The following is a 22,854-nucleotide window of genomic DNA, read 5'->3' as shown; positions in this document are numbered from 1 at the left end:
TCGGGCTGATTCAATCTAATAGCTAGCCGGGAGAGTATTTGGCTAGAAACCACGCTTTGGTCCGTGACAACTGTGTCTGTTGTGTCAATCACCGCGCTTCCCAGCGCGTTTATCCGGGTCTGTGACGACCATACAGGCGGTGGAGGGAGCGACCATTATGCGGCGGATCTTGTTGGTACCTAACCTTCGCTTTTAGAATGATAATCACCACCTACTAGCGCAGAGAGCTTGTTGACTTATCATTTTGCAATCCGCAAGTATTGCGACTCTACCTACGCCGGCTCCGATGTCCACCCCTCCCCCCCCCCCCCCCCCCCCCCGAGGCCCCCCTTCCCCTACCGTCGTGGTGTGCCGCCCGGGTTTCCGCCGTCTTCCACGTCGCTGCGCAGTGCTTCTCCCTGCACGATTTGCATACAGAGCAAGATGGGGGCGGGGGCCGTAGTTACATCGATGCTCTGCGTCTCACTAGGCCGTCCGCCACTATTCGAGAGAAGGGGAGATACCAAGACAAAGGGATATGCTATTTTTCGGATGTTGCTCTCTCGATAATGAAGAGCAATCTCTCCAGATCATATGATCATCAATTGCGGCGGCAGACATCCATAGATCCCCTCCTTCCCCCGGTTTCCTCTAACCCAAAGATGCCTCAAGCGGTCCATCAATAAGTCCGGCGAGATTTGCCCTCATTTCAGCAGCATCCCCCTCGACGGTCACTCGTCGTCCGCCGCCGGCGTGGGTCGGCGGGGGGGGCGGGGGCGGGTGATATCGTTCATCGCTCATCAATTTGCCCTCCTTTCGGCACCCGAGATTACCCTCGCACGAGCTCATCTCGGCACACGGGACCCCCCCGCCCCCAGACTAGATAGAAATGGACGCTTGCCTGGTGGGGGGGTGTCGCGCCCGGAGTTTGCTACCCACGGCGGCTTCGGCGCTGGTGTGGTTTGGCACGCTCTCTGGAACGCCTTTGATACATGCTTTGAGAAACCATGGTGAACCCGATGCCCGGTCCCGTCGGTGCCTCGCTATGCGGGCCTGCCGACAGTCCCCGTTAAAGGCTACAGAAAAGGGGGGAGGGGGGGGGGGGGGGGGGGGGGGGGGGTTTCCTGAGAGGTAATATGTCGGGTGATGTATGCGGATTGCTCGCGATTTACAAGATAGAGTATACCTCTTGTTCAACCCATGCATACATACACACATATGCGCCTTCACCCAACCGTGCTGCCATAAGATCACTCGCGACAGCTACTTACAACCCGTCCCCGTCTTGCGCACCCCGTACCGTTGCCCTTCCACACGCACACCCCCTTCCCGCTGGCCTTCCAGGAGAACCGACCTCTTTCCTATACAGATGAGCAGCGCCTGTCGTCTACGTCCGCTGCGCAAACGGCGGAACAACCCCCACCAGCACCGGCGTCACGTCGGCGGCAGGCGAGGGCTCGGCCGTCGAGAGCGAGATTATAGGCAAGAGAGCAAAGTAGGGCTAGTAATGCGGCTCGCCGCCTCCCCATGGCAGAAGCGGCGCATGAGAAAGAGAGGGAGAGAAGGATAGAGAGAGGAGGGGGGGGGGGGGGGGTGGAAGGGGCATGACTGGCCATGGCGACTATGCGAGCCGGAGACGTTCTTCCCCTTCGCATACTAGTATCCTGTCCCGAGAAAACTGCGTGCCATACATCAAACAGGACAAGCATAAAGACACCTCATCGCTCTCGTCGACCATGCATCGGTTTACTTAGTCTACCGCCCCAGGTAGGCAGCGACGGGGCGGCGACTCCAGAGCAAGAAAGGGGGGCTGCGGACTAAAAACAAAGACAAACAGAACCTGCCTCTGCGTCAGAATCCAAGTATACACCAGGAACCGCCGCCCCCCACCCCCCGTCACTCGTCGAGTTGCGCTTCTGGTCAACTTCAACTTGCAGCAACTTCGCCTCGTCAGACGGCCGCCTCATCCACCCACACCCACCCATTCACCACCGCCTGGACCGTGATAAAAGTAGGAGGGAGTCGGGTTCGAGACGTTCCGCTAGATCATCGTCAACCGGGGGGGGTTAGGTTACCTGCGGAGCACTCGCCCTGTCCATGAGGCTACACACCCGGGGGGGGCTGTCCGCCTATCCGGACACCTCGAGGGAAGACGCGGAGACGTATCCGTCTGTTTCCCCTTCGTCTCTCCTTGCTCGCGGGGCGGCATGAGCTCGCTTCCTCGTGCCTTTGACGAAACAAATCGATAGAACAGGATTGTGACAGCCACGTGATCGCTCTCCATCACGACCTCTCATGACCTCCTAGGGGTAGGTAGATGGTCGTCCAAGCGAGAGCTCGGGATGATGCAGTGGGCATGCTCCGCCTCTGCCGTCGAGGCCCAAGACAGGAGCTTGCCGAACACGGACTTCACTGGGTTCACCTCGAACATCACTTGCAAGTTCCCGAGGCAGTTCCCTGCTCGTCTCCGCCCTTTGGCCGGCCAAGAAGTCGAGACTGCTGTCACCAGAACTAAACAGAAGAACACTTTGGCACGTCGAAACCGGCGGCCTCCTCGCCCTCTTTAGGGCGAGGATATGGGATCATTTCTTCAGTGTGGTGTTTGTACAATGGTACAGGGAATGCCAGTAGCGACCGTACCCCGTCTCCTCAATCCCTCCCCACCCGACATCTCCACTGCGGTCCCCTTCAATGAAATCGTACACCTCTGTCCCAAGATAATACCAATGGTTGGAAGTCCTCACTTCGAGCCACTTCCCATAGCACATGGTAGAATGAAATTGTAAACGATGGACTTCCTTTTTTTCACAACGCCTGTGCTTGCTTCCCCCTTCGCTAGTTCAATGATTCCGAATTCAACATGAATGGTTGAGCATATTATGTGTACAAAAGGCGGTGGCACAGCGACCGCATCACGAGAAAACCCCGGGTTGTGCGGAATACCGCGCTCAGTCATCGATGGCATTCTCGTCAGCTGGTTTGGCAGCCTTGACGTTGCCTCGGGCCTTTTCCTGACTCTCGACGAATCGGTCCCAATGGCTAGGGTCCAAAGCCCGCAACCCTTCACGAACTTGATCCCGGTCCTCGTTGAAGACGCGCATGATGCCCTTCTCCTCGACCTTACGGGTCAGTTCGGGGTCGTCGACCTCTTCGATCATTTGGTGGAGCATAGCCATGTGTTTCGGGTCGAGGCCAACCTCAAGCACGCCGCTGAGCAGTCCGTAGTACTCCGGCTTGATGATACCCGAACGGATCTTGTGGCCAGCCCTGTGTATTCTGCCCTCCTCCTCGGCAAGTGCCTTTGATGTGTTGGACAAGACAGAGTTGGTGCGCTGCAAGCCCGGACGGACCGAGATGCCAGTCTCGTCTTCGGCGTCGGACGGAATACTCTGTTGGTCCGGGTCCTCGGTTGACGACAATGAGGTTCCAAGCTGGTCGCTCTGACTAGGAAGCGTGGTCTCGGATGCCTCGTCGGTAGAGACACGCGTGTCAGGGAACTCGTCCTCGAAGCGCTTGATGATATTGGCCAGCGTTGCATCGAGGAACATCAACTTGCGTAGGTTTTGCTCATCCTCGTCAGGGTTGACCCGAGCCTTGGACAACGCGGGTTGCAACCGCAGACGAATCTTGCGCGCGCTGGCAAGCAGATGCTTCGACATATCCTTGGCCTTCCCTGGAGGGAGCTTCGGCCTCGGGCCTATAGGCACCGAGACGCCGTCCTCAAAGTCTCTGATAAACTCGCCAGACTGCCTCCTGGATTCGTCGCCTCTGTTCTTGAGACAGCACGTAAGAGCCTTGACAACGCCGGTGCCGCCAATAACGTAGTCGTCATCGGGGGCGGACTCGTTGTCCGAGTCATCTCTGAGGACGTCGTGGCCGACAAGGTGGGCGAGGACATCGGGGTAAGGTGGGATGGGTCCGCCTGGTAATGAATCCTGGGACTCTGCCAGGACTGTCGAAATGACAGAGCTCATGTCGCCGATTGGAAAGCGTTCCATGTTGCGCAAGCAGTACGCCACCACCTGCTTAGCCAAGGCTTTGACGACCTCACCAGAGTTGTCGCTGGGGACATCGATGTCGACGCAGACAATGGTCTTGGACACACGCGTGGCCGCCAGGAAAGATGCGTACAAGGCGCAAGCCTCTTCCTGTGCTTCTTCCGTCTTGGCGTCTGCAAGCTTGACCAGCTCGGGGTTCTCGAGGAAGCTGATATGTGCGAGCATCTTAGCTTCGGGAAGGATCTCGGCGAGTGCAATCGCTTGTTCCGAAGTCATGGCAACGTCGGCCAGGTGGACACGCCGCAAGCCTTCCATCTTGGGCAAATACCTTGAGACCGTTAGCTTCGAAGCACTTACCATCTAATGAATTGGGGCTACTAACTTGCGTAACAGACCGATGGCGCTGGGTTCTGACTTGCACAGATCCCGGTTGTGAGAAAGGTCAACGAAGCGGAAATCTTCGAGTTGCGCAAGCGCCGGCAAGATCTTGCAGAGAGACCCGGGCTTCAGGTTGCACTCGGCCAGGCTGAGCGCCCACAAAGAGTCCTTTGCCGAAATTGCACTGGCGATGATGTCCATGTGGTCCCGAATGTCATTGCCGCCCAGGTCGAGGCCTTCGCATCCACTTTGTGAGAGATACCTCGCAACATGGTGAAGGCCCTTCTCGTCAATATTGTTGTGGGCAAGACCCAGTCGCTTGACGCCGCACTGGATGATGCCGTCAATTATTACGCCAAGGTCGTCGGAGCTCAGATTGGTCTCGCCGAGGTTAAGCAGTTCCAATGTTGAGCCTCCTAACCGCTCCCCAATGGCCTTGGAGAACAACACCGCGTTGGCGTTTTGGGGGTGGGCCTCGTTTGAAGAATGCCGTAGCAAGCCATGGCCGTGCCCATTCTGCGCCGGCTGGGAAGGGCGAGGGAAAGATACCGTAGAAAGGTCGAGAAATTTGAGCGTGCGGCAGAGGTAGATGAAGAGGCAGATGTGCCTCCAGCCCTCGGGCCCGATCTTGTTGTTTTTGAGAACGAGGCGTTCGACAAACCCGCCCTGCGTGGCGAGGCCATCGGGTTGCATGTGTTTGCGTCGTCTTGACTCGGGCCTCTTGGTGGCCAGAAGACCGGCAAGTATGACCCTCAGCCCCTCATCTGTGAGACCGCAGTTCTCCAGGATAACCTCTTTGACGGGAACGACAGCGAGATAATCGCCTAGGGTCACCAGGTCGGGCAGCTGCATCCAGTAGCCTGTCAAATCCAGTTTCTGGACCATGCCGATATCGGAGGAGCAGTTAGACGTGCTGCTCAGTTGCTCGGTAATCTTCTTCAGGATGGGCGTTTCCCTCAGCTGGCAACACCGGCGGTATATCCTCACCGGGTTAGTGGTGGGAGATGCCGTTGTCTTTGGTGCTGCGGCCGGGATGCCTTCGCTGGAAGAGTCGCTGTCGTCCACGTGGATTTCCATGGGAATCGTACCGTTGGCCTCGGCTTGTTTCCTCTTCTTCTCTTTCCTCGCTTTCCTCTCTTCTTCGCTCTTTTTCTTCTTCTCCTTCTTCTTACTGTCCTTGTCCTTGTCGACGGAGACGCTCGCATCCTTTGCGCCGCCCTCCTTCTTTGCGTTGTCGGGGCCCATTCCCTCGGTTTCGGGTTCCTTTGGCACAGACTCCCCGGTCGCGTGGATGACACCATCACGCTCCTTCTGTTCTTCGAGACACTTGGGGTTCTTGAGCGCCTCGCCCTCTCCCTTTTCCGTCATCTTTTTCGTTTTTGGCTTGTCGAGTGGCTTCTTGGTGAGCGCGTCCGAGTCGACGTACTTTGGCATTGGCGCGATTTCGACATCGACGCTGAATGCGACCCTTCGCAGTTTCGCATGGTGTAGTTCCGTGATCGGACAGCGCTCGCGGTTGCGGTCGACGTTCAAGACCTTTCTCTCTACCAGGCCATGAGTTCCTCTTGTGCCTTGTCCCAGAACCCCGCCGGACGAGGACAGTCGGCGGAAGACCCCAAGAAAGCCGGCCTGGCCACGGCCGGGAGGCGCGGGTATATAGGGCTGATCGCCATCATTTTTGACGGCGTGGGGAAGCACGGCGTTTTTGGCAGGAGTCACCTTGGGGGGAACGGGATCCAAGTCCTTTGGCGGCGTGCCCTGGGGCTGCTGAATCGCTTGGGCGTTATTAGTATTGTTGTTGTTATTATTGTTGTTGTTGCCATTGTTGGGCGAAGAAGAGAACTTTGACGAGATGTTGGTGAACCACGAGTTGCGACGTGACGGGGGAGTGCCGTTGGGGCCCGTTTTCTCGTTGGAGGGACGCCTTCCCAAAAGCGGCCGCGGGATGTGAACGGGGCTTGCTTCTTCCACGATTGCCTTTCCATTCTCTGTTACGGCATCGGCGTTGCCATTTGCGTTGCTATTCACGGCGGGCTGGGCGGCGGTCGGGGAGGCTGCCGGCGGTAACTCTCTCGGGGCGGACGTCGAGGAACGTCGTGTGGGAATCGCTTTCGGTGGCCTGTCTGTTGTGCGCATTTTGTATTAGTGGGGAGGGGGCGCGTGAATACTGGAGATAGACACAACAGGATGGACGAAGAAGAGGGAGGAGGGAAAGCGGGAGAGAAACGGTGGTTTCTTGGATATATCCACAGGTAAGGAGGAGGCCCAAAGATGCGGGCTCCCGGTGGCAAGCGCTCATAGAGGTAAACTAGGTTGATTTGCCAGCTGCTTATCTGGGCCGGCTTGGCTTGGGGGTGCGGGTGCGGGTGCAGTGCGACTGACAGCCGGGCGACTGGGGTGGTGGTGTACCGGGGCAGCCGACTAGCTGGCCTGGAAAATGAGGTCAGATGGGGACGTGTTTTGCGTACCTTTGGGAGAGCCGCCGTGGGTCATCCAGCTAACATCTACTCCATGAACTTGCTCCATAATGGGTATCGCAGCGATACTGGCGAAGAGTGTCCGTAGAATGACGGAATACCAAACGCTATGGGCCGCGATTGGCCAAGGATTCGGAAAGTCGCCCGGCCGAGTGAGAGGTGCGAGGTAGTAGAGATGTACGGGGAATCGACAAACGAAGAAGAGCTTGGCAGAGGAGAAGGAGGAGGATGACGAAGAGGAGTGGTAGTGGTGATTGCTGAGCTTCCTGGCGCAAAGGAAGGGAATGGAACTGTTGCACGCCCAGACCTGGCTGAAGGGCGACTTTTGGCTTGATTTCTAAGGAGGACGGCGGGAGGTGGAGGGTACTATTGCTTAGTATGCCGTCGCCCCAGTCTCTCTCTGTGTCTCTCTTTGTCTTGGGACACCACCTCTGGTTCCGTTCGGAACATTGACTGGACCGCTGACAAGCAGTCGACAGCTTATCCGGGCCGTTGGGTGAGATGAGGTACCTAGGTAGGCTTGGAAGGAAGAGGATTAGGAGGAGGAGGAAGGTGAGGAGGAGGAGGAGGAGGAGAAGCTGCTGCTGGTGGTGGTGGTGGTGGTGGTGGTGGTGAACGGGGTGGGTGGGTGGTACAGATCAAGTAGATACGAGGATTGGGATACCTCTGTCTGTATGTCTTTCTGTCTCTCTCAGCTCAGGGTTCGATCCGGACGGGCGAAAGGGGGGGGGGGGGGGGGGAAGAGCTGGTATTTCGTAGCCCAAGTGATAGGCCCAAGCAGGGAACTGAGGAGGGCGCGGGCGACAGACAGCGGCGTCCGTACCTTGCCGCAAGTACTATGTAAGGAAAGACCGGACGTGGCAGCTCTAGCGGGGCTCATTAACCTTTTTAGAGGGGAGGCATCTCGTCATTGGTAGGAGATGAGCGACGCCATGGCCCGATTTGGAGACTGACTGACTGGAGGAGCAGGCTTAGGCTGTGGTGAGTGTCGATAGACGAGGAGTTGCTGATATACATCATGCCTTGCCATGCCATGCCATGCCATGCCATGCCGTGGCCATGCTTTCTGTCATTCCTCCCCGGCCGTTCAATATCTCTACCAATGCACATTCCACAGTTTGTCTGCATCTTCCTTCCACGCTGTCGCTCAATTACACACAGGACCCCGGTAATAATCGCCTTACTGACGCTTTTACGTACCTACCTGGCTAAGTACGTGGGTACCTACGGATAGGTAGTTCAGATATCCTGGGCCGATTGAAGGGCCCCGTGTCGAATGCCATCAGACGGGCGGGCAACTCACGCCACCGTGTTAGCCCGCCCGCGGCCTTATTACATGCAACAATAGGAGTAGGTAGTGGCAGCTGCATCGGCTTCGGTAACATCGGGCGTCTTTCCTTTCCATCGACCCCGTCTCGTCCTCCTCCGAGTCCCGCTTGCTCCAAGCTACCACGTCAACCACTGAGCGAGCAGTAAACAAGCTTCTCGGAGGCGACGGCTTCTAAACTATGATATCGGCCCGCGCCTTGGGACGAGTCGCGGTGCGCTGAGATGAGAAGAATTGTGAAGGCTTGCCCGAACAAGTCTCCCCGTCAACGCGGTGCGCATGTCCGTACCGCCTCACCGCACGAACGCGGCACGCAGCAGAATCTGACACTCGCCCGGTGCAGAGACCCAAAGCGCATTGAGGTAATACTGCGTAGTGTACGGATACAATGACTGAATGTACCCATGTACAAGTAGGGGACTTCCGCTGCCCCACCGTCCTGCCGCCTTACCGTCAGCAGGTGGCCGGCCAGTATCCAGGATGATTGATTGCTTCGACTCTTCTCCGGTTGGTTGGCACTACCGTGTATCTCTACGGCAGTCATCAACGTCAGGAAAGCACAAGAAGCGTGACCGGCCAGGCACGAGATGATAGAGAGACCGTCTGCTCGCTCTCATGTGTCCATGTCCGCTCGCTCATGTCCTGTTGCCCCTCGACTGTCGACTCTCCTCGAAAGTAGAGAGACTCGCCCGCGCCAGTTCCGGTTCTACATGCATTCTGCAGCATATTCCACTAGGTCCGCACGCTACTGCGAGGTCTCAGGTAGCGCGCCGCGCTGCTCTTATTAATCCCGCTTTCTACAGCAGCAAAGTCGCCCACAGAGTTCACGCTTACCTAGGTACCGCCGTCGTGGGAACTTGCCGATGTCCGATTCAAGGGTCCAAAATGCTCTCAACGATTGCATTAACTACTTACCTAGGGAAATTGTCCCGGAAACATAAAAGCCAGACTTATACATACACAACGCCCGGTATCGCCTTGAGGGGGTGGCCTGGTCCCCTGAGTGTCGTGAAATCACGAGGCCCTCATTCCATAGAAGGCGGAGCTGTCTTTGGGGGGGGGTCTCCCCTGCTCGATATCCAGCGGTGACAGACACACATCGCTGCGAAGTCAGTCCGAAGAGAACGGTGGAGCGGAGCTCTCGGTTTTTCTGGGGGTGTTCCCCCCCTCTGTGCTCGCCTTGCAGCAATGCCCCCAGCGTGCCATCCCCTCTCCTTTACCTACTGAGCGAGATGATGTGCTTTCGTTCAGGACCTGGTGCAATGTCCGAGACCGCCCTCCCCTAAGTAGATTCCACCTCCGAACTGAGGCAGGAAGTCGGCGTCCGTCCTCCCTCTCTGTTTTGCCCACGTCGCCATCCAAGATTGTTTGGACGTGATGCCGGACCTCTCTGTCGTGCATGCAGTGGCAGCGGTACCGGGCAGGGGGAAATGGTACAAAGCAAGAACTGCCGCGCTTGTCCACAAAGAATAATAACAAAAAATGGGAAGAAAAAGGAAAGGAAAAGAAAAGAAAACCCTCCCCTCACCTCCCCCCCACTCGGAACTGCCCATTTCGACATCATCATCAGCTCCGTTGGGGCTACCTGTCCCCCCCTCCGCGACCCAGACGGGCCCCATCTCTTTGGTCTCGTCGCTTGCCACACTCGTCTACACTAGCGGCGGTAGTGAGAGAGTCTTGGTGCGATTGTTTGCTCCCCCCACGCGTGGGTCTCGTGCCCTCGCTTTTTCTTTTTTTTTTTTTGCGCCTCAACCATCACAGGTTCCTGCGGGTTAGGTGCACCAAGTACACGCCCCACGCCCAGGGCAGTCAAGACAAGCACGCAATCTATCTTTTTTTTCCTTCCCTCCAGCCGCCAGTTCCCGACGGGGAGGCACAAGTGACAAGGCGCACTGTAACGGCAAAACGTACGACTGATGGCGCCAGCCACCACCGAAACCCGAACCTGGCACACTGTGGCTTCGCTTGTCGGCAGTAACAAATTATACATCATGTTTTGTGTGCGGGTTTGTGTGTTCAACAACTTTTGACGTCTGGCATTTGGGATATCTTATTGAATTGTTTAAAAGAGGTTCCTTTCCCGTGACCATCATAAAATCCCATTTACCGGATCTTTTGCTTTTTTGCCTGATAACTCCCCCGACTGCGAAAAAGTCGGTGCCAAAACGTCAAATGCCTGTCCCAAGTCATACTGTGCCAGAAACCGCCGTGCCGTCCCTTCCGCGTCAGGCATTATAAACCCGCTTCTCCACATACAGGAAACAAAGTTTACTCGGCGCGGAGCTCGGCAATGCGCTCCTTGACGCGCTGCTCCTTCTGCTCCTTGGTGAGGCGCTGGGTCTTGTACTTCTTGGACTCGGCCTTCCACTCCTCCTTGGTCTTGGTGTTGGCACGCTCGGGCTTCTTCCAGGGGTCCTCGCGGATGGCGGCGTGGGCCTCGGAGTAGAGCTCCTCGAGGCCGTCGGCCTCGACGTCGTCGTCGATGTACTGCTGGAACTGGGACTTGTAGCGCTCCTCGTCGTCGTCGGCGAGGGTCTCCATGTACTCAGCGACGTGCTGGCCGAAGATGTAGTTCTTCAGGGTCTCGGCGTCGAGCTCCTTGCTCTCCATGTCGTAACCGGGGAAACGCTTCTCGGAGTGGGGGACGAGGATGCCACCGTCGGAGGCACCCTTCATGGCACCGAAGACACGGGCACCGGTGGAGGTGCGGTGCAGACCGACATCGAGGTTGGCCTTGAAGGGGCGGCGCTCGCCATCGTCGGTCTCGGCAGCCTCGGTGAGGGTGTACTCACCGTCGGCCTCCTCGACACCAGTGAAGGTCTTGTCGAGGCCGAGCTTGGAGAGGGTGCGGCGGGCGATCAGGAGACCGGTGGCGTAGGCGGCAGCCCAGTTGGTGAGGCCGTGGGTGATGCCGTAGGCGGGCAGCTCGTGGGAGTAGGCAGCGCAGAAGACCTTATCACCGGTGATCTCGGAGGTGACAATTTGCATGATGATGTCCCGGTTGGTGAAGCGGACCACAAGACGGTACTTGGGGGCACCGTACTTGTTCTTGGCCTGGGTGATCAGGCGCTTGCGGGCATAGTAGTCGGTCTTGCCCTGACGTCTGCGCTTGTACTTGGTCTGGAAGCGGCTGCGATGCAGTTAGCAAACACTGTCCGGTCGAGTAACTCGAGGCCATCGGGACAGAGTGCGTGGGAGAGACTAACCTGTAGTACGCGCTGTTCTTCACCAACTTGTGGAACGCCTGTCACAAATGGAAATCCCGAGTCAGCAATTTGCGCTTCAGATTTGGCCCATGTGTCCGAAGCATCTTGCATTGACTCCTACGCCCGAGACATTTCTGCCTGCTACTGGGGGCCAATTGCCATTGCTGGCAGTGGAGGTGGTCGTTTTTGGGGGGGAATTCGCAATCGTCGCGTTCGGCCATTGAGGCTGTTGCGACAGTTGACGGTGATCATTCAACTTACCATCTTGATGGTATTGGCTGGCGGGCGGTTGGCTCAGCAAATTTGTCGGTGGTTGTCGAAGGGGTTGTCGAAGAGAAAAAATCAAACATCTAACTACGAGATCGCGATAATATTCCTGTGGGTTAACACAGAGCCCTAGAAAGTGGGGACCCGCCTGTCTTCCCTGCGGGAACTGTCACTCCAAGCAGGTCGGTGACGAGTCACGTGGATTCCTGTAGTTGGGCCGAGGACGAACTTGAGCTGACTCATCAAGCGTGCTAAGCCCGGTTCCGCCGGATTTGGGCCGAGGTCCACGGTCTAATTCGCAAAGGTGGGGACGGCCGTTCCTTCCCCAGGTTTCGGCTCCCCGACCACCGCAGCTTCTCCGCTCGCGACGGTGACGCGCTTGAGTCGTGTGATTTCATACAAGTACGCGATGTAGATCTCTCAAACCAAATGCAGTCATTGGAAGAATCAGATAATTTCTTTGTTGATTATGTTCTGCAGGCTGTAGACGACATGGTCCACTCGAAGCAACCCAAGGTGCTATTATTCGATATTGGCGGAGTGTGTGTAAGTGGTTCCCTCTAGAACTTGTTTCTTCTGCCCTTCTCATGGTTACTTCGTGATCCCGGTCACAGGCAACAAAACCTATACCAAGACGAAATGTCAGCCCTGTTCTGACTTTCCAAGGTCGTCTCGCCCTTCCAATCCATCCTAGACTACGAGCTCAGCCTCGGCATCCCTCCAGGATGGGTCAACTACTCCCTCTCCAAGACCAGCCCCACGGGGTTCTGGCACCGCCTTGAGACGGGCTCAATCCCCATGGACAAGGCCTTCTTCGCGGGCTTCAATGCGGACCTCCACGACCAGGGGCGGTGGGAGGCCTTCTACGCCGCCCAGAGGGCCAAGAACCCTGCCCTCCCCGAGCAGGTCCCGCCCCTCCCCGCCATCGACGGGGAGTACCTCTTCAACACCATGATGACAAACTCGATCCCCCCGGACCCGTGGATGTTCCCCGCGCTCAAGAAGCTCAAGGAGAGCGGCCGGTACATCCTCGCGGCGCTGAGCAACACCGTCATCTTCCCCGAGGGCCACAGGCTGTGGAAGAAGGATTTCATGGACGACCCCGTGCGCAGCCTGTTCGACGTCTTCATATCGTCGGCACACGTCGGGCTGCGGAAACCGGACCCGAGGATGTACGAGCTCGCCCTTCGGATGCTCAATGAGTACGCCGCCAAACACGCAAGTTCCGAAAGGGGCCAGGCGCTGGGGTGGGCCGATGGAATCAAGGCGAGCGACATTGTGTTCCTCGACGACATTGGCGAGAACCTCAAGGAGGCGAGGAGGCAGGGCTTCGGGACGATCAAGGTCCACCTGGGGAGGGCGTATGAGGCTGTCGAGGAGCTGGAAAAGATCACGGGGCTGCAGTTGGAGGGCGACCATCCCAAGATCCCGGCGAAGCCCAACTTGAAGGGCAGCGGCAAGGCGAAGCTTTAGACGATTACGCGGACGGTGTTTTCCTGCCACACAAGGGCTATCTACAACCTTCGAGCTACATAGATATACACGGCGTCCACATTCACAATCTTGCCATCGACCGCGTCCCTCTCCCACTCCCCGCGGAACAGTGCCCTCGTCTTCTGCTTCAGCTCATCCGTCGCGAGATTGATGGTCAGCGAGGTCCCCGTGATCCAGTCAAACTGCTCGTCGACCTGGTCCATGCCGTACGTCGTGTCGCCTTGGCCGGACAGCTTGTCCACCAGCTCAATCCTCTCCACGGCGTAGCTCGCTCCCTCCAGGACCCTCGAGAACGAGTTCCTGTCCACGATCCAGGACCGGTTGCTCGGGAACCGCGTGCCCAGCCGCCTCACCGCGCGCTCCAGCAGAAGCCCAATCTTGAGGTTATCCTCGTGGGTGACGTCGACAACCAATCTGCCACCCGGCTTCAGGTACCCGCGCCACGACGTGACGACGGCGTCCGGGTGGTCAAAGAGGACGAACGCGCTGCAGCAGAGGATCGTGTCAAAGGTCTGCCCGTCCAGCTCCTGCAGCGTCTCCAGGCTCGTCACGTCGTGGTTGAGCAGGCGCACGCCCGCGCCGGGCCCGCGGCGCCCTAACTTCTCCCTCGCCTTGGCGAGCATCGCCTCGGTGACGTCGACGCCGACGATCTCGCCCCCGTCGCCCGCCCGCTCGGCGGCGATGAAGACCTCCAGCCCGGTGCCGCAGGCCAGGACGAGGACGCGCTCGCCGGGCCGGATGTCGGCGACGGCCATGAAGCGCTCAGAGTAGCCTGGGTGGAACGAGTCCTCGTAGCGGTCGGCCCGCGTGGTGTACATGCGCTGGGAGGACGCGGCTTGCGTCTCATGGTCGAAGTCCATATTGTGTGGTTGCTTGGTGGTGACGCGCAAAAGGACTTACGCTGGGTGCAATACGTCTTGCGTTTTTATAAGGTCGTCGAGATTTCGGCGTAACGTTGGCGGCCAACTATTGGACTATACATTCAAAAAAGGTCTGATCTCACTCTGACTTTACCCAGCAGCACGCAATCCGACGATCTGCCGCTATCACATGCGCATTTATTTTCATTCGATAAACAAATGCCGACTGTTCCGTCCCTTTGGTGCCTCTCGGCTCACGATGATAGGTTGGGATAAGATGGATTTGAATCATCGTCATAATCGTACGTACAGTATCTATCGCGCAGTATGTTACCCAAAAGAAAGTGGCAAAACAGCATGGTATCGTGAAACCCATTAGCACCTCAACTCCCGAACCACCCTCCCGCAACCGACCCATCTTGGCCGGCGCCATCCTCAAGCGACCCCGCCATCGGCCACCAGTTTCGACCCAGCCTTCTTCGTCTTGCCCTTGGCCAGGACGAACTTATCCCAACACCCGTCGTCGTCGAGGTCCAGCGCATCCAGCCTCGCCGCCCAGTACGCCGTGAGCCGCCCCTCCTGGTCGAACGGCCTGAGGTCCGCCCACGCCGCCCACATCCCCACCACTGCCCGCGCCTTCTCGGCGTCGACCTCGAAGAACTCCTTGTGGTTCGTGGTCTTCCCGTTTTCAGCGCGGCAGCCGGCACACTTCATGTCCCACCGCCGCTCGTTGGCAAGGTGCAGGTGGACGACCTTCTCCAGCTTGATATAGTGCAGAGCCGGGGGGGCGAAGACGACGTCGGGGATGTAGTGGCACTTGGACTGCCACTCCTGCATGCGCCGTTTGCAGTTTTTGGTGTATCCGATCTTGATCATCCGGTCAGTATCGGTCCCCAAGGCTGTTGTATGGGCTTTGGGGAGCTTGTAACCATAGATGTAGCCCGTGCCGACCGCCTTCTCCTCGGGGGCGAGGAGCTTCTCGATAATGGCGATGTTTATTTCTCTAGTGGATAAGGGCCGTTGGTAGTATGGAGTGAAGGTATGGACGGTCGGCTTTTTGACAGGGCTTGGGTAGATGGCTGTTTTGCTAGGCAGGGGGTTGAAGGGGATGCTTTCGAGTCTGGGCTTGTATTCGTCGTCTTCCTCCTTGACGGTCTCGTGCTTTACCACCAAACTGAGAAGCCGCTTTTCCATTACGGGCTTCAAATCGACACCATCAGCAACTGACAGTCGGCCGGTATTCGACGGCTTGGCAACATAGCTCCCTGTTGCCTTCACTGAGACTGTGGCCGTCCTCGATCTCCGTCCCTCGGACTCCGCTTTCGCTTCCCCCTTTCCGCCTTCTTGCTCCCCGTCCCCCTTTAGCTCAAGGAACTCCCGTATGCGCCGTTCCCACTCGGCTGTCTTGTCTGCGGCCTGCTTCTGGTGCCATCTCCTGCACAGCACCAGGGAGGCGAGGCGCTCAAGGTGCCGCGCGGCAGAGGACAGGCTCCCGCTGTCGAGGATGTCGAGAACCACCGACGAGATCCTCTCGCGGGAGTTCTTGCTGATGGGGTTCTTGCAGGTGGGCTTTGTCTTCGAGCGGCCCTGACAGCTCGTGCAGGAGCCGAGGGGGGCCGAGAGGCAGGCCTGGAGGTCGGCGAGGGTTTGGGGCCACTTGGGCTGGATCAAGACAACCATGTTCGACGTTGAGGAACGGATCTGATGAATGTTCTGGTGTAAATGAGAATGATGTGCCTCGGGACCGTCGTATCGCGGTCTGCGCATTCCCTACATATACTGCGGAACGAGGCATCACGGAGGCCTCGACGAGGCATATAGTTTCGGACCGGAGTGGCAGACCACCCTCCATCGCGAATAAGGCTGTGACACTCATACAGCCACTTGGCCAGGTGCAAAGGAGACCGGGGGGGCACACTTCACGTATACGGCCAAGCAAATCGGTGTTGGTCTGAACATGGGCCAACTGGACCAACCAACCAACCGCACCGCACGCATGCTGTGATTGCATCTACTCACACTGGTTCTGCAAAATCCTCTTCCAAAACCTACCCATTCGGATCCATAATACGAGCTTCTTCATCTTTGACAGTGCGTCTATAATCCAGCCCGTGGCCGCCGCCGAAAGGTGTTTGCAGTATGATGTCTGGTCTTTCTAGAACGATGGCACCAACAGCTCCGGATCCAACAGCCCCCCCCCTCATGCATGCATGCTCTTGCAGGAGAGAAACCGGCTGTAACCCGCACACAGCCGAGTCTGCCTGGGATCGTTGGCAGGCGCAGCCACCCAAAACGGCATTCTGCCCCGACATCGAAACACCTTCGGGGCCGCCGCCCCCCTCTCGCCCTCGGGGTTTGAAGGATAACGCAGAATATGGCGAGAAAGAGACCAAGAGGCGCCCCGACTCTGGATGTGCCTTTGCCTTTGGCCCATGGCCGATCGACATGAGCAGAATGCCACGGTGAACACTCCCACGCCGGGTATGGCGATATGCTGCTCAAGACTACCGCTGGCGACGAGCTCGTACGATTCAGCAAGCTGGGCAGGTAATGTAAGCCCCTCCAAGAGGAGGGGGAGCCCGTCCGTATCGACGTCCCGCTTCTTGGATCACGCAATCGTCGGCGACTGCGCCCACGCATCGTACCCTACCCTAACCTGCCCTCGGCGGCTACGAGGGCAAATCGGAGGTGGCGCGGACGTGCGAGGCCCGAATCGGCGCACCATCGCATAACGTCCACCGGGGCGTCTTCTCTGGCTAGCAAAAGTACATATAGTTCATGGCCACGGGAAAAGTAAAAACGAGGAACTGGATAGGGAAAAAAAAGGTGTTCCCTGTGGAGGGAAAGCTCAAGCCAAAAAACGATGATGAAATCAAATAAACGTTCGCTTAAATAACTACAATTTTCCCTCTTTAGCAGTGACAGAACCGACAGCTTTCTCATTATCCATTTTCGACCAACCGTTGGTCAAGAGACACTGCCGGCCTGCATCGAAGGCTATCATGCATACACCCGACAAGCGGTCCCTGCAGCCAGGGTGACCCTCACGAGAGGTCTTGAGTGCCGAGTTATCAGGAAACAACACCCTGCTTCATCGAACGTGGCCTTTTGGGATCTCGACACTGACTGAGGTCGAGGCCGTTCAACATGGAAGGGCCTTGCCATGGCAAACATCTAGGCAAACAATCGTCCAGTCAGTACCACTGGCTAAACAAACCCAACGAGTCATGAAGGGCGGCGTTCACATTTTCAACTGTATCATTAGGGATGAGGGCCATCAGGTCAATCTTTGGGAAAAGTGTTTTGATTATCACCTCCTTATCCTTGGCAACACGGTCCCTGCGGGGATAACAAAGGCCCGCGTGCCAACTCCATTCATCATCAACGTAGCCTCTAGTGCACGTAAAGGACTCTTCCATGATTCTCAACCTCTTCCTCTCCTCCCTTCTCCCGTGTGCAGACAGCCGTATGTCATACTGCCACCGCAGTGTTGCCGACAGAGTGACCGGTCTCTAAAAGGCCACTCCGCAGCCGTAGGGGGAAAGAAAATAACAGATGACAAGAAGAAAAGAAGAAGAGAAAAAAAAGGGGAAAGAAAACAAAGGGAATCACTCTTGTGAAAATTATTCGCTCCTATGTCCAGCCCATTGCCCCTCTTTGCTGGCTTGTCTGGCTCCCCTCAAGCAATCCCAAATACGCCGCCCTTATGCGGAAGTCGTGTCCCTCATACATGACAAAGGTATATATATATAAAGTTCCATGGTACAAGAAAGGAAGCAAGGAAAGGGGAACTGAATTGGTTTACCCCAAGCACGCCTGCAAGGACCTTGCTCCTTTTAAGCACTCTGTGGCGCCCCGGCCGCGCCATCGTTCTCCGATTCAAAAGCCAACTTCCGGGGGTTCGCGCTTTCGAGCTTGGGAAAGTTTGGCTTCTCCATGCCAGAAACTCCGCTGTCGGTCTCGCCAAACGTGATGCCGAGGGAGTCTGCGTTCTTCTTCGCCTCCTCCGCCCTCCTCCTCTGATCCTCTTGAGCCTCTTCTAGGTTCATCAGCGCCGGAGGGCGGTGTCGCATCTGTCTGGCCTTGGCGAGGGAAATGGTCTTTTGCTGATACGTCGTTGTTATCGGCTGGGTATCATCTCGGTCGATGGTGGCCTTCATGAGGGCTGCCATCCACAGTCTTCCTGCCTTGAGGTTTGGAACTGCAAAGTAGTGAACCGTCGGCTTCGTAAAGTTGACGGCACGGGACAGGCCTGCGCGCGGCGGAACAAGTTTGAAGATGAACATGGTGTCGTCCCCCTTCTCCGCCAAGGGATCTGTGTCGCGTGCTGTGGCCGTTCCGGCGCCGGTGAGCTTAGCGTGGAGACCAGTCAGCTGTTCGTTGTCTGCAGGAAGAACGCGGTGGAAGGAGATGTCTATGAGACCCTTCTCCTCCTGGTCATTCTCGGAGTAGTAGTACGATAGCCGGCGGCCCTTGAGCACGAACAGTCGGGGTTTCCAGGTCGTCATCAGGTTAGAGCTCTTCTTTCTCATCCATCCGCTGTAGTCGGCATCCTTGATGGCTTCTGCCGGGCTGATCTTGAGCAGGCCGCGCTGGTAGGCACTGGTCTCTTTCTTGCCCTTCTTCCTGCTGCCCTTGCTCGCTATAGTCGTTGCGGTGCTGGGGCTCTTGGCCGTGTCAGGCGAGTCAAGCTCGAAGCTCGGTCCAGCGGAAGGCGTACTCGACCCGGTCCTAGCAGGCGAGGGCAGAGGTGAGTCCTTGCCGGACAAGTCGACCGGCGAGGCCATCACCTTGTTGCGGTCTCCCGATACCGAATCTGAAATTGCTCGTAGTCCGGTGACCTTGACAGAGGGCTTCACAACAGCGGAAAGCCAGTCAGCATGTATGCCTTGTCGTGATGCCGGCGTTTCCAGCACTGGCGAGGCCCGAGCCCTGGCCTCCAGCTTCGTGACGCTGGGTGCGCCAACGTCCTTGACGGGTGGCACTGGCCGCGCAGACTGAGTGGTGCTTGTCGACGCGGTCCTTCTATGGGGGCTAGGCTGTATGTTGTAGTACTTTTGTGCCGCCGGCGAGGCAACACTGTCGCGGTTCGAATCGACGCTTCCAAGCCTCGAGTGTCTCGAGATAGCAGTGGCGCTGCGTACTCTTTGCTCCTCGGCGTAGCTGTTCTTCCTAGTGTGACTGGCGGTGCTGTCGCGCTTTCTAAGCACGTTGCGGCGTCGGCCGTCGACGTCGGTGCCACTGAAATATCCTCGATCGTTGTCAAGGGCGGAATCCGGGGCGTGTAGGCCGGACTGGTGCATGATGTCTTGGAGCCCGGTAGAAGAAAGGGGCCTCGTTGAGGCGCTGCCAAGGGTCCAGTTTCTGTCAAACGAAGGTTGCTTTTTATGTACGCCATCCGTCTGAGGAAACGTTCCACTCGTAGCCAGTTTCGGTGTCGCTGTGCTGTTCACAGGGCCTCCTGTCAAACGGAAGTCTGTGGAGGACGAATGCCTGCGCGAGTGGTGCAGATCCCTGATGGAAGCAGCCGAAGGCCGTTTCACATGGGACGGCCGGGTCGGGCTGTCAGTGATCGGGGAGACCGGGGAGACGACGGAGGTGTCCAGCCTCGACGTTTGCGAGAAGGAAAGGCGCTTGCTGGAGAACGACATGGCCTTGTCGTCCGAGGGCGTCATCGTCCTTGGCATGTGGCTGGTCAGGGTGCCGGCCCGGCTGCGTGACCGCCTCGCCTCTTCTGAGCCAGCGTCGCTGCCGTACGACTGTGTGTTCCTTCGGGTCGCGATGCCCGGGTGGTTACATTCGTCCTGAAGAGACTTGATCTTCTGCCATGTCTTAAGTCGCCTGCCGACAGAGCCAAGCTCGAAGGCTTTGATGAAGAGGGAGCTCTGGTCCATGCCCAAGAGAACCTCGCCGGTAATCTCTTGGTCTCGGAAGACCTCGCAGTGGGATTTCTCTACACCGACGGTGAAGAGGTATTCGGCAACCTGGTCCGACGACCAGGCCTGCACCTCGGACCGGCTGTGTATATTCTCCTCCTCTTCGTCCGTCTCTTCGCCATGGATATAGGACATGCGGTGATCGAGCTGGGCGCTGTACTCGCTGCCGGAATCGGTAGGGGGGGCTCGCAGTGCACTGTTGCTGGGCATGGAACGCAGATCGGTGATGTGCTCGTCAATCACGTTGAGCGTCTCGCTCAGTACGTAGTCCTGGTTCGTGTTAAGACGGCCCAGGGCGGCTGAAGGCGGGGGATTCGGCGTTGACGGCGCATTCTCGGCCGCGGGGGCTGTCTCCTGCTTGATGTTGTTCAGCGGCAGGGTGACGGGAGCGGGCGATTCGGGTGGCGGCGTAGAAGCGGGTGGAGCGGCGGGAGCAGTAATCTTGTCGTCGGGGGCTGCGGCATCGACCATATTTGTTTGTTTGGACTCATTGGCCACCTCGGGCAGTGTCGCCAGTGGTTTGGAAAAGTTGCTTGTCGGAGCGGTCTTGGGGGCTGGCCTGGTGTAGACTGAAGGACGGATAGTGAGCCTCTTGCCGTCCGTGGAAGTCGCGTAGCGGAGGGACGTACCTTCGGGAAACAGGCCGCTGTTCCCGTTCACCAAGTGCTTGCCCAAAAACCAGCCATCGCCAAATTCATCATCTCGCTCGATCAGCTCAACTCGATCGCCTTTGGTCAGGCTCAATTCGTCGGAGCTGCGAGCGATAAAGTCGTCTGCAGCAAGGGTAAGTCAGCTCAAGGCCTGCGGAGAGGAGGGCGGGTGGTGCGTGTCAAGGGCGGGCGGGGAGAAGCCGCGGTTGCATGATGCGAAAACGGCGAGCGGGACAAGGTCGGCAGGTAGGCCTGTTGGCCTGGATATTGGACTTACGGATGACCAGGAGGATATCACCAACTTCTGGCTTGGGAGAAGCCATGTTGCCGACGATGCCAGGCGCCGCGAGAGATGCGGGTGGCGTTTGCTAGAGAGGGAGAGTTGTGACGGGATCAATACATAGGAGACGAGTTCGCTGGCTGGGCCGCTTGGCCTGGGCGGCTCGACTTTGACTTGGGGTGCGACTCGCAGGGGGTGGGCGAAAGAAGCGCTGTCGAAGCGAAAATTGCAGACAAGCGGCCAGGGATTGAGATAGTTGTACGGCAGCTGGGATCAGGTAGGTAATGCGTGGTGAGCGGATACGAACACCTAAAGTGGTGACTGGTGAGTGAGGACGGGCGAGGGAGTGCCGCGGTGGGAGGGGGGGGGGGGGAGAGGGTGGTGGAGTGGAGGTGGAGGTTGATGTGAATGGGAGATGAATAACGACCAGGGGTAAGGGAATGAAGGAGCAAGCTTCGGCTCTTCTTCGACGATGGGCCGCCCCAAAGATTCTCTCTCCTTTCTTCCAGTGTCCTGGTATTTTTTCCCCCGTCTTTCTTTCGACCTTTGGATGTGTCGAGAACGGAGGGAAAAGCTCGTGGTTGGTGCTCCTTCTGGCCGTGGAATTTTTTTCCTTCTCTTTCCGGGCTTCGCTTGTCTCTGCTCTCTGCCAATAGCGGGTGTGTTGTCGAGCTCGCTGCCAATTAAATGTGGCGAGTGGCTGGATAAGGGTCGTCGTTGCTGGTCTTAGAGGTAGGTAAGTAGTGTAACCATACGGTTGGTAGGTACGGGGCACAAGTACCTAGATAGGTAGGTACCTAGTTGACTTTAGCACCCGTCCGGGAGGCTGGAGTTGATCAGGGCCGGGTTGTGAAGCGTGATTGGGGGATACTGGATTTGGCGTGGAGGACCTCTATTGGTTCACTGCGACGTCGTCGAGGCAGGAAGACGAGGTGAGGCGCATAGACGACGCAATGGCAGTGGAGGGGACGGACGATGCCCACGTCGATGGAAAAAGTGGTCGGTTGTCCGGGAGGTTGAATGGCCTGCTCTCGTTCAGCCGCTGCACCTAGCTAGGTAGGTAAGACGAGGTAAGGCAAGGGACGAACGCAGTACAGCTGCACACACGCACCGCTCTGCAAAGGTGCTGTGTGGCTGCTGCAAGCCTCAAGAGGTCCCGGTTGATGAGTGCGATGCAGCTACACTAGCCGTCGGCCCAAGTCGCCGGTGTGTACGTCTAGGTGTGTGCGTGTGTGTGCTTGATGTGGTAGTGCCGAGGAAATACGCGGACGCCCGTACGGGAGAGGAATTCACAAACGCAATTGGCTTCCCAACTGGTGGCCTTGAGTGCGAAAGGGAGAGAGAAAATGAGTGTCTTGAGTTCACAATACGACGAGGGAGTGCGAGTGAGCGTTTGTTTGTTTCTTCCCTCTTACTCAGGTAACGCAGGGGTTTGTGGATGAGATGATTTGGATGCAAAGAGGCCGGAGAATGATTTGATGGACGGCGGTTTCGTTTGGTTTCGCTAGCTCGAAAACCCCAGGTTGGGACGGAGGAAGGAGCAAACGACGGCCGATGATCAAACCCACTCGCTGACTCGAGGGAGGCATGACCGAAACAAGTCTACGTCGGCATGCGGACGGATGTGTGTTTGTTTCTCGGGAGACCCCAAGACGAATACCTACACTCGAGCCCGCGGTATTGCGAGTTAAGGCGGTGTGCTCGTACCTGGGTATGGAATGGAAGAGGGCCGAGAGAAGGAGGGACGGCGGATGGAGAAGGACTATGCGACGATGGCGAAGCCCGTGATGCGTAACGCAAAGGGACGGCAGCGTCCGTGAACTCGTTCGTTCCTTTTGTTTGGGGGTTTCTAGAGAGGGATCGGATCAAAACCCGGGGTGCACTCCGTGGAGGAATGTGTTTTTTAGTACCTTTTTTTTTAAGAGAGGTTTTTTCTTCTTCTTTTTTCCTATCTACTTGTGTGGAAGCAGTTATGGGCGAGCGTGCGTATGTGTATATTATG

At 57.4% G+C, this 22,854-nt stretch overlaps 6 protein-coding genes across 6 annotated transcripts; 1 reads left to right on the top strand and 5 right to left on the bottom strand.

Moving 5' to 3' along the window:
- Nucleotides 1-2,927: 2,927 nt before the first annotated feature.
- Nucleotides 2,928-6,491, bottom strand: GLRG_03496 (cell wall biogenesis protein Mhp1; the record flags this gene model as incomplete). Its single annotated transcript, XM_008094181.1, has 2 exons — nucleotides 2,928-4,305; nucleotides 4,360-6,491. The coding sequence occupies 2 exons, from the start codon at nucleotides 6,489-6,491 to the stop codon at nucleotides 2,928-2,930; spliced, it is 3,510 nt and encodes a 1,169-aa protein (XP_008092372.1).
- Nucleotides 6,492-10,427: 3,936 nt separating this feature from the next.
- GLRG_03495 (ribosomal L18p/L5e family protein) lies at nucleotides 10,428-11,497 on the bottom strand (the record flags this gene model as incomplete). The annotated part of the gene is made up of 2 exons (XM_008094180.1): nucleotides 10,428-11,289; nucleotides 11,487-11,497. The coding sequence occupies 2 exons, from the start codon at nucleotides 11,495-11,497 to the stop codon at nucleotides 10,428-10,430; spliced, it is 873 nt and encodes a 290-aa protein (XP_008092371.1).
- A 627-nt stretch (nucleotides 11,498-12,124) lies between these two features.
- Nucleotides 12,125-13,105, top strand: GLRG_03494 (haloacid dehalogenase-like hydrolase; the record flags this gene model as incomplete). Its single annotated transcript, XM_008094179.1, has 2 exons — nucleotides 12,125-12,178; nucleotides 12,299-13,105. 2 exons carry the CDS (start codon nucleotides 12,125-12,127, stop codon nucleotides 13,103-13,105), a joined length of 861 nt encoding a protein of 286 aa, XP_008092370.1.
- A 41-nt stretch (nucleotides 13,106-13,146) lies between these two features.
- Nucleotides 13,147-13,986, bottom strand: GLRG_03493 (methyltransferase domain-containing protein; the record flags this gene model as incomplete). Its single annotated transcript, XM_008094178.1, has 1 exon — nucleotides 13,147-13,986. The coding sequence occupies one exon, from the start codon at nucleotides 13,984-13,986 to the stop codon at nucleotides 13,147-13,149; it is 840 nt and encodes a 279-aa protein (XP_008092369.1).
- Nucleotides 13,987-14,421: 435 nt separating this feature from the next.
- GLRG_03492 (uncharacterized protein) lies at nucleotides 14,422-15,666 on the bottom strand (the record flags this gene model as incomplete). Its single annotated transcript, XM_008094177.1, has 1 exon — nucleotides 14,422-15,666. One exon carries the CDS (start codon nucleotides 15,664-15,666, stop codon nucleotides 14,422-14,424), a length of 1,245 nt encoding a protein of 414 aa, XP_008092368.1.
- Nucleotides 15,667-17,822: 2,156 nt separating this feature from the next.
- Nucleotides 17,823-20,895, bottom strand: GLRG_03491 (SAM domain-containing protein; the record flags this gene model as incomplete). The annotated part of the gene is made up of 3 exons (XM_008094176.1): nucleotides 17,823-20,491; nucleotides 20,552-20,695; nucleotides 20,850-20,895. 3 exons carry the CDS (start codon nucleotides 20,893-20,895, stop codon nucleotides 17,823-17,825), a joined length of 2,859 nt encoding a protein of 952 aa, XP_008092367.1.
- Between the last annotated feature and the right edge of the window lie 1,959 nt (nucleotides 20,896-22,854).

Source organism: Colletotrichum graminicola (genome assembly GCF_000149035.1).
Source record: "Colletotrichum graminicola M1.001 genomic scaffold supercont1.10, whole genome shotgun sequence".
In the NCBI taxonomy this organism is placed as follows: Eukaryota; Fungi; Ascomycota; class Sordariomycetes; order Glomerellales; family Glomerellaceae; genus Colletotrichum; species Colletotrichum graminicola.
The sequence above is the reverse complement of the archived record's forward strand: the minus strand, read 5'-3'. Positions and strand labels throughout refer to the sequence as shown.